This window comes from Coptis chinensis, unplaced genomic scaffold (genome assembly GCF_015680905.1).
Source record: "Coptis chinensis isolate HL-2020 unplaced genomic scaffold, ASM1568090v1 utg498_pilon_pilon, whole genome shotgun sequence".
Lineage (NCBI taxonomy): Eukaryota > Viridiplantae > Streptophyta > Magnoliopsida > Ranunculales > Ranunculaceae > Coptis > Coptis chinensis.
In genome coordinates this window covers 108,577-118,917 of record NW_028238162.1, presented here as the reverse complement: position 1 = coordinate 118,917, position 10,341 = coordinate 108,577, and the positions used below count along the sequence as shown (strand labels likewise).

Here is a 10,341-nt window from a genome sequence, read left to right as displayed (position 1 = left end):
CCAAACGGTGTAGTAGTCCAAACGATGTGGCCACACCGGTCAAAAGCCAAAAAAATAACTTTATATTTTTTCAAAATTCAAATCCCAAACGGTATAGCCATATCGTTGGGGACTTAGTCCAAACGGTGCGGCCATATCGTTGGAGACTTAGTCCAAACGGTATGACCACACCGTTTGGGATTTTAATTTTGAAAAAATATAAAGTTTTGTTTATTGGCCTTTTGACCAGTGTGGGCACATCGTTTGGATTAAGTCCCAAACGGTATGGCCACATCGTTTGGACTAAGTCTCCAACGGTGTGGCTATATCGTTGGGTTTGCACAATGAACGACTTAACCGGGTCATTTAAGCCTGTGGTTTTCAAATTAAACTTTTTAGACCAATGACACACTTGTAATAATTGTTTTTTTTTAACTTTTTGGGACCAATGACACACTTGTAATAATTGTTTTTTTTTTTTGTCTGCCCAACACAATATGGGGTCCGTCAATAACAAATACCTTCTTAAAACATCTACATTTTTCATACTTGACTATATTGTTAGGTTGGATTTGCTTTTATGTATGACTTATATACTATTATTAAATCAATTACAAAAAATGCATATGTTATGTTATGTTCTAATCTATTCCTATTAAAAACTAATTTAGTAATTTGTTTTTTTATATAACTTAGATAATTAGAGTATAATACATAAATATAATGTAAAATAACAAAAAAATGTATGAGGCCCAATTGAGGGCTGGTGAGGGCTTAATGAGGGCCGAGCTCATGCTTCATAACCTAAGCTCTAGCCCGCCCTTATAGGCATGAGGGTCAGGCCAACCCGCCCCTTAAATTTGTGAGGGCCAACTTTTGGGGACTTGAACGTGTAATTTTGAGAGCTGGGATGGGCTAGCCCAGCCCTCAAACCATAAAAGTCCTCATGACTGAGTCCCAAGTCAACCCGCTCCTATTGTGTGTTGAGGGCCGGGTTGAGTATGGCCAGGACATAAATAAGTCATTACCATCCCCTCGGCCCTCAATTTTGAGGGCCAACTGAGGGCCGGGCCGGGCCCAATCAAATTATACACCACTAATTTACTTAATTTTTTTTAGTAGTTTTAATTTTTTTTATTATACTTTTGAATGTGTATATCAATTTAAACTAATAATATAAAACTTATTTTTATATATTTATAAATTGAGATATAGAGATGGTGGAAGAGATGAGAATCAAACCCATAATATTTTATCTACATTATTACAATTGAAATCAAAACAAATTTTTTAATAAAATCATTCAATCATGCATTTGAATATTCCCCTATTCGTTCACTTTTATGGAAGATGATTAAAATTTTGAATTTTGTTAACATTGAAAATAAAATACACATTAATTCAATGGAACGTAAAATAAAACCAAACTAATCAATTTTCAAATAGTGCCCATTTGGTTGGTCTTAGGATCCATGTGGTTTTGTTTTGGGTGTGGGCAGCCATTGGTAAAATAAGTGGTGTCTTTATGAAAACCCAAAAATAATTGTCGTTTAAATAATAGATTTTCTAGTAAGTATTTTATAACATATTCGAGTGAGCGGAGCGAACGATCTTGGCAGAAGGGGAGTTATGCGGACAAAAACCAAGTTGGTTGGTTTTTGTCTGTCTGTCCTCATCTTTTATGTTATTTCTCTTCGTTCCTCTCTCTCTTCCTCTCCACGCACTCTCCCTCTCCTCTCCGCTCCATACACACCCTCCCACTGCTTAGCAGTATACTAATATATATACATATAAAAATTGTGAGGGATGCGGGCCTTAGAGGTAGGCAGAGGTCGCTCTCATGGTTCAAAACCTAAGCCCTTCCCCTTCCCTTAAATCTGGGGGCTTATTAGCCCATGGGCTTGACGGCCTCTGTCTGTTTTATTTATTATTATTTTTTTTTACACCCCTACTCTAGAGTCTCCGAGGCCATTCCTCCATTCCTCCCTAGTTAAACCCAAGTCTGTCTCAAAAGGAAATGGGGTCGTCTAGTCTGTTGGCCAACAACGTCGGTGCCATTTGGGGTGGCACTAGTAGTAGGCGGTGCGGAGGAGGAGGAGGATCAGCATCAATCTCTTTCAAGACCAGACGATTCATCCATCTTACTACTACTACTACTACTCATACAAATCGGATCTCCGCTAGGGCTGGCGGCGATGGAGGTGGCGGCGGTGGTTCTGTAAACGGTAAAAGAGGCGGCGGTGGAGACAGAGACGATAATAACAGTAACGACGACAAGAATAAGATGTCCATGTCTCAGAAGTTGACTCTAGGATACGCTGCTCTTGTCGGGGGTATGTATTCATTATTGATTGATTTTCCATTATTCTTGTCATTGTCTTCTTCTATGCTGCTGTCTATGTTTATTTTTTGTGGCCGACACCTTGATTACTCCCTTTTTAATCCTTTCAACATTTGCTTTGTTATTTCATTTACTTCCTGGTTGAAGAGCTACTCCTTGTATTTATTTTGAAATGGAGTCTGCACAGCTACCAATTTTACCATTGTAAAAAGGAATACGAGATAATATTCTCTAACTGGATAACAGCGTGCCATGTTAAGCTCCCAACTGCTTCATTCAAATAATCATTCCAACTTTATCGTTTTTATTTTTACTCAGGAAAGTAAAGTTATTTTGGCTCTGAATCAATCTATTTTTCCTTCTAGTCTACATGTCATTTCTTCTGGGTTCGTTTTCCTCTGTAATTTATATGTATTCTTTCTTATTCTCATATGGCAGTTGGTGGAGTTATGGGTTATGTGAAAAGTGGTAGTCAGAAATCATTGGCTGCAGGGGGTTTATCAGCCTTGATACTGTATTACGTGTATACTCAGCTCCCAATTAGACCTGCTTTTGCATCATCCCTGGGGTTTGGTAAGAGGCCTGCTTATTCTAATTCATTGTGTACCTTAAACTATTTATTTATTACCCTTTTTCCCAAAAATAATACCATTTCCTGGAATAATTCTTATTGAAGTGAAATTTATGTACACAGTTTCACCGCTCATATTTTAAAAATATTCCTGTTCGGATACGAGTCCACATTCTGTGTCCGATATGACACACAGACATACTGAAAGCTACTTACCTCAATATATGGTAGCGACGAAGCGGATGTGATTGTAAAGCCTAGTGCTAACTGCTAACTAGGATTGGTGTGGTTTCTACTCGAACTAACATTTTTTGAAACAAAATAATGGTCTTCTTGAATAACCAAGAAGAAGATTGATAATTTTGATGTTGAGAAAATTTATTGATTGAATGAATTTCTTTATATGGATGAGCCAATAAGAACTTCTAATAAAATAGGTTTTTGGAAATGAAGTAGTAAAGTATCCTAAACAAAATAGAACTTTAAATAGATTTACTAAACTACATTAGATCTTGGTATTGAACTAAATAGGAAACTCTATCAAATAATATAGGACTTGCTAATAAACTAAACGGGAAACATAAAAAGGGAAATCTATCTTCTCTTGCTATCTTCTTATCTAGAAACATCATAGCTTGATGGTCTACATCAATCCCCTTATTGAATAAAAACTTAACCCTGAGTTTGTCAATGGAACTGAAATCTTTTCATCACCTTGAAATAGAAAAATTCCCACTGAATGTCTTGGAGATTGAGAGTTTGGATGGAAGATCTATCACATAAGCATTGTTGATAAACTTACGAAGAATTTTAAAAGGGCCATTTTTCTTCATCATGGTCTTGTTATAAGTTCCTATTGAGAATCTTTCTTTGTGCAAATAAATCATAACAAGATGACCTTGTTCAAAAGGATTGAAAACGATGATGCATGTCTGCATTTTTATTGTACTTAACATTGGAGGTTTCAATCTTTTTCTTCACATCTTCTTTCAAATGAGAAGCTTTGTAAGGCATATGATCAGCTGCAACTAGGGTTGTTCACACAAAACCGACAAACCGAACCAAACCAGCCAGTTTTTTTGGTTTTTATAACTTTTGATTCGGTTCGCGATTTTTGGCCTCGGTTAACCGATAACAACCGAACCGAACTGTTTTATTAATATTATATATATTTAAAATTTTATTATTTGTTATTTAGTTGTTGAAGAAATAGCTAATTTATGTGATCCAACTTGAAATGGACTGGTACACATGGTAAAGCCCAACCACTTAAGTACTAGTCTAGACCATAGTTAGCTATTCATAATGCGGCAAAAATTCAATACGGAAAATTTGACAGCATACTCAGCAGACTTATAGTGAAAATACGAATAATTCGCGAATAATTATAGAATTAATGATTTCTTGCCGAATTAACGAATTATTCCGTATCATTGAGAAATACGACCTTTTTAAACGTTGTCCGAATTAAAGAATAATTCGCCGAATTGCTAACTATGGTCTAGATCTCTCATCAACTCCTTTATATAATAAGAGTTCACCCAGAGTTGTTCTTAGTTTTAGTGGATGTGGAACTAAGCTCCAAAATAAAAAAGGTAAGGCTGATGGTGTTCAAATCCTCCCTACACATTACTTGTATATATGAAGATCCAAACCAAATATTGTAGGAACCTCTGTCGCATGGGTACGCCCTAATTTCCTCTGTATCGCGTTCCTGTCCTGGACACGGACACAAGCAAAACAGACCCTAATTCTCAAATCTTGCCGTGTCCAAATCGTCGTATCCGTGTCCAAACCAGACACTCCGTCCCGTACCCATGCAACACTAGAAACTTATGAACACATTACTCATATTATACAATTTACACCCACTTGAACACCCCAATTAGACCCGTGACCAATCTAAACCATTTTATATGTTGATCTAACCTAAATTTGTACAATTGATACCAATTCAAATACCAATTTAGATCTAATTAAGAAAACCCAATTCCGAAAGCCATTAGTTGAGTTAAAACTCTTACAAATGTTGTATTTATTGGATAAAAGTACACTTTAAACCATTTCACATGTTTATCCAAACCAAATTCACACAATTGATACAAACTCAAACACCAATTTTGACCTAAGAACACTCAATTCTCAACTTCATGAGTTGAGTTAAAACCCCTACACATGTTGTACTTTGATTAAACTCATAGAGCCAAATTAGATTTTCACAATTCATACTCACTTAAACACCAATCTAGAACCATGAAAACTCATATAAACTACTTGAAGTGAGTTGAACTCCAACACATCTCATCTATTTAATATATCTAAACCAAAAACATTCATTTGAAATCACATGAATACATTTATTGAGTGGGTAAAGATGTGTTGAGAAAGAAAGTGAAAGTGCTTAAGTTGATGGTGTTAAGCCAGAAAAGGAGACATGCACATCTGTTGTGAGAACTGAGAAATAGCTAGTGATTAGTCCCACATTGACTAAAAGACAGTCATTGTGTTATACAAATTGTATAAAGATGTTAGTTTGGCTAATGTAGTAGTGGGCTTATTCAAATTTAATGTTGAGCCTTACAAAAAAGGGCCTAAAAGCTAAACAATTGGGCTTATTTTTTTTCAGGCTTACACATTTTGATCCAAGCATTAAAGAATTCTGAACTTAATTAGACAAAACATTTGGGCTTTCTGTTTTGGGCTATTACGGTTTTTAAACCGAAATCGAACCCATTTTACCGGTTCGGTTTAAATCGATTTTGTCTAAGATCCGGTTCGGTTTCAGTTTAAATTTCTCTAAACCGATGAGTACGATTCGGTCCAGAATTATAGTGGGAACCGATCCGAACCAAACCGTGGACACCCCTAGCTGCAACAATGGAACCTGTAATCTTGGATAATACCACGAGATCAAGAACAGACTAGGAATCTTAGAATACACAATTTGGAAAGGAGATTTTCCAATTGAACGATTGATAGTTGTATTGTAAGTGAATTCCGCTTGAGAAACATAAGATCCCACTGTTTGGTTTTTCACCACATGGCATTTAATCAAATTACCCAAAAAATGATTGACAACTTCTATCTTCCCATTTGCTTGGGGACGAGAAGTACTACTAAATTTCCAATTAGTACATAGCCGCTTCCATAAAGTCTTACAAAAGTAGCTTGTTTGGTGGTGGCACTTGCTGCACGACTGCATGTTAAAAAATAAGTACCTTGGAAGTTGTGACTCGATCTCTTCTGTAGACATCGAGTTCGTGGAATTTCTAGCACTAACAAATATTACACCCAACAAAACAAATTGCGCAGTTATAATTAATGATACGATATATACGCCAACTTTTGTAGGTAAGAGTGGTTAATAACCCTAAGAGCTCTATTGTAGTAGCCATTTTCATAAGATGGGCCATTGTATGTATTGGGCCTAGAGAATAGGCCCAAGACCATGTTAGGCCCCATGAGGTAAACCTAAGGAGGAGATATAAAAGTGAAGAGAATGGAACTTAAGGAGAGAAAAAGAAAGAGAAAGAAGAAATGGAGGAAGGAGGCACCAGATAGAGAAAAAAAGAGAGGTTGAGGGGAGGAAGAGGGAGGAGACAACCAGAGGTGGAGACGACGGCCGAGGAGAGGGAGGAGGAAGAGGGAGGGAGATCTAGAGAAGAGGAGTATGGAGACGTTGGCCAGAGAGAGGAGGAAGAGGAGGGGAGACCTAGAGAAGAGGAGAAGGGAGACGGCAGCCAAAGGGAAGAGGAATAGGAGGGAAGATCCAGAGAAGAGGAGTATGGAGACAACGACCAGAGAGGAGGAGGAAGAGGATGAGAGATCTAGAGAAAAGGATAATGGGGACGACAGCTAGGGAAGAAGAGGAGTAGGGAGATGATGTCCCGAAATGAGGAGGAAGAGAGGAGGAGATATCTAGAGTAAAGAAGGGAAGAGACGACGACCAAAGGAGATGACGAAATGATGAGACGAGACGATCGAGAGGAGGAGGAATAGGAGGAGATCTAGAGAAGAGGAGAAAGGAGACAACAGCCGAGGGGGGAGGAGGAGGAGAGATGAGGGAGATGATGTCCCGGATGAGAAGAAGAAGAGGAGAGGAGATACCTATAGCAGAGAAGGGAGGAGACGACGGCCAGAGAGGAGGAGGAGTAGGGAGATGATGTCCCGAGATGAGGAAGAAGAGAGGAGGAGATATCTATAGCAGAGAAGGGAGAAGACGACGGCCAGAGGAGACGACGGCCAAAGGAGACGACGGTCAGAGAGGAGGAGGAGTAGGGAGATGATGCCCCAAGATGAGGAGGAAGAGAGGAGGAGATATCTAGAGCAGAGGAGCTGGAATGAGGAGACAACGAGAGGAGGATAGGGAGACAACCAGAGGAGATGACGTCTAGAGAGGTGGAGAATCCAAGAGTGAGATAGAAAAGAGTGGAGAGAGAAGAGAACTACGGTGCAGCTTGATCCCTCGATAAGGGGGTACGTAGGCAACCCAAACGGGTTCAGCTGATGAAGTCAGATTAGGTGTAGTGCTTGCCTTCAGCATCTAACCAAGGAGTCGAGAATTATAAAAATATAAAAAATTGTGAAATGGGTTGCAACATCTATGATTACTCACTTTGAATCTTGGATTTGTAGAACATCTTCTCGACACATAATCCCCACTCCTAGATCATTATCCATTGTAATTTCAAAAATTATTATCTCGATTTGTAGTCATGATATAAAGAAATGAAACAATTTTAAAATGCCACGTTGCCATGGCTCCATAAATGTTATCCTTGTGCATTCTGTAGCACTATTGTAAAATCATAAATTATACATGTCTTCATTCTTTTGCATCCAAATGCTCCTGAGTAACAAAAAATAAGGTCCTGTGAATTTAATGTCTTGCACTACCTTTCAATTAGGTTTTGACAGCACATATTGTAGAAGGCTTTAACAAATGTATAGAGCTACACTACATTCACAAAACCCTTAAGAAAGAACTTTGATACTTCTGTGATATGATCACCACGTGTTGATTTAGAAGTGATATGAATCGCTAGAGACATAAGTTTTTACCCAGACCTATATTTTGCGACAATGCTTAGCTAAAGAAAATCATGATGCACATAAGAGAAGGCTTGTCACGTGATAAGTTGTTTGATGAGATAGTTATTCTATGAGATTAATATGCGCCATTGTGATCTTTGAGATTAAGTGCAATGCATCTAGGAGATCAGATCAGTCTCTGACAGTTCACCCAAGACTTTATACATTGGATGATTGGACTGATCTTTTTTTTTTGTTGCTCGGTAGTAGACTAATCTTTTTGGATCCTCTTCCTAGTATTATGAGTTTGCCACATAGAGTTGGTGGCTACCTGACACCAGCTGCTCAATAATCCAAATAATGTTGTGTTTACTATCTGCAACTTTTGGAAGCTGCTGGCTTTTTTTATTGAATATAAATACTAAATTTTACATTTTGGTTTATACTCTCCAGGCTTGTCTGCGGCTCTTTTGGGAGTGATGGGTTCTCGCTTCAAAAAGTCTGGTAAAATATTTCCAGCAGGTTTGGTATCTTTTTTTTCCTTCGTTATGACAGGTGGATACCTTCATGGGATCCTGCGTAGTCTGCACTAATGAAGCTTAGATTTGGGGATGTATATGTCTTCTGTTTTGCTTTTGGTTGGAGGATTTTGTGTGACTGTTGTATTTTCAGCTCCAATGCTAAATAGAACTCTTTATGGACACGGTCTTTAAGTTGCTGAGTCTTTGTAGCTATAGGATCTGCTGCCTGACATAAAGTGTTCATGTTGATCACTCAAACTGAACTAGAATAGACATGGAGTTCCATAAAGGAGGTTGAGAATGACATCATGTATTCAAATGTTCAGAACTGTACCTCATCGCAGATCGGGACATCCGGTGTTGTAGAACTTGCACTCTCTTTAGAAGACAATCTTGTTGTTAATATTGAATGTTAGTCAATATGTTTGCTTCTCTATATAACTGGAATAGGAGCTTAAAAACTATATCGTTATTGTGGATAAGGTGGAGTGACAGGACTTAATTCACCATATGAGAACAAGTAGAGCATAGGCCAAGGAGAAGGTTTTAAAAATGAAGGGTGGACTGAAGATCACAGGAGATGGCAGAAAAGATAATGCTTAGAGGTAAGCAAAGATTCCCAAAGATTTTCCAGAGATTGATAGAGCGCCAGAGGCAGAAAGTGGGCTAGCTGGCACTGCTTAGTAAGCTAAGAACCTTTGGCACACTACGCTGTTGAAGGCTGTAGTTGAAACCTCACAAAAGTCCATTGATCTTTAAATAAATATGACAAAATGAAGAAAAACTAATACTAGACATGAAATTGAAGAGGAGATTATGGAATTGAAGAAATATGAAATGGAAAATTAGATAATTTGAATAAGAGATGATGAAATTAAGAAAGAATGTTGGATATTAAGGATCTCGTAGACTTCTTTTTCACAATCATGTACATTCACTTTTTTCTCCCACTAGAGATGATACCACCATTAGAGAATCCATGGTAGTGGTGGTGCTCTTTTCAGTTGCCACCATTATTTTGTTGAAGAAATAACATTAAAAGGTTAATCAAAGCCTAATTAAAATGGTCGGTGGTGATAACCAGATCTGTAGAATCCAACGGCCCAGATGCATTTGGGAACCTTGTTGATTTCGACACTGTTGGTGAAATACCCAACGGAATTCCGATAATTTTGAAATCATGAACTATGGTTCTGGACTTCTGGTTGGGCCTCAGTCTCATGAAGTCATGATAACCCCACTCGTGGTGATTTGGCGAAGTCATCCACGTAGGAAAGACTTCTCACTTATGTGCTTCTAATGAAGACCTGAATTGGTGGCGCCACTACGTGGGGCCAGTAATTAATTTTGCATCTGTCTGTAATTGCAGTAGTACGCGACTGTTAACATGTGAACACGGATGTACAAGTACAAACTCTTCAGTTTGGATGTTGGTGTTTGAGACTTTGAGGTGATAAATGAAACCACCAGTGAAATATCGTACGTGTGAACATTCTGGATGGACTTATAAAAAGTTAGAAAACATAATTGTAAAGGTTAATTTTGGGTAGAACATTACAATTTTGGAAAAATTAGGGGAAGATATGGTAATTATTGGGCTCGAGTCTGCGGGAACTGCCTACATATTTAGTTATTTAGTGAGCTGGAATCAAGACGGACGTAGTTTTCTGTTTGGATTGAGTGATTAAATATAGTTGAGGGGCTGCTGAGTCTTCTCTTCCTCCTCTTGAGATTATGGAGCTCACTAATGAAGAAAATAGAGTCTGCTTTTATAGTTTGTTTGGTGATCTCTCATTTTCCTTTCCGTCAGGTTAGGTCTGTTGGCAATTCGTGAATAAGTGTTCGATCAAACTACTTGGTGATCTTCCTTAGAGGTCATTGGTTCGTTCGGGACAAGG

General features: G+C 38.1%; 1 protein-coding gene across 1 annotated transcript; it reads left to right on the top strand.

The window, feature by feature from the left end:
* Positions 1-1,885: 1,885 nt before the first annotated feature.
* On the top strand, positions 1,886-8,863 carry LOC147473066 (protein FATTY ACID EXPORT 7-like). The gene is made up of 3 exons (XM_086587855.1): positions 1,886-2,312; positions 2,759-2,893; positions 8,376-8,863. Exons 1-3 carry the CDS (start codon positions 1,997-1,999, stop codon positions 8,513-8,515), a joined length of 591 nt encoding a protein of 196 aa, XP_086443981.1. The 5' UTR covers positions 1,886-1,996; the 3' UTR covers positions 8,516-8,863.
* Positions 8,864-10,341: the final 1,478 nt, after the last annotated feature.

Coding starts and splice junctions, on each gene's coding strand:
- LOC147473066 (XM_086587855.1), top strand. CDS start 1,997: ATGGGGTCGTCTAGTCTGTTGGCCAACAACGTCGGTGCCATTTGGGGT. Junction 2,313..2,758: donor ATACGCTGCTCTTGTCGGGG/GTATGTATTCAT, acceptor CTCATATGGCAG/TTGGTGGAGTTATGGGTTAT. Junction 2,894..8,375: donor TGCATCATCCCTGGGGTTTG/GTAAGAGGCCTG, acceptor TATACTCTCCAG/GCTTGTCTGCGGCTCTTTTG.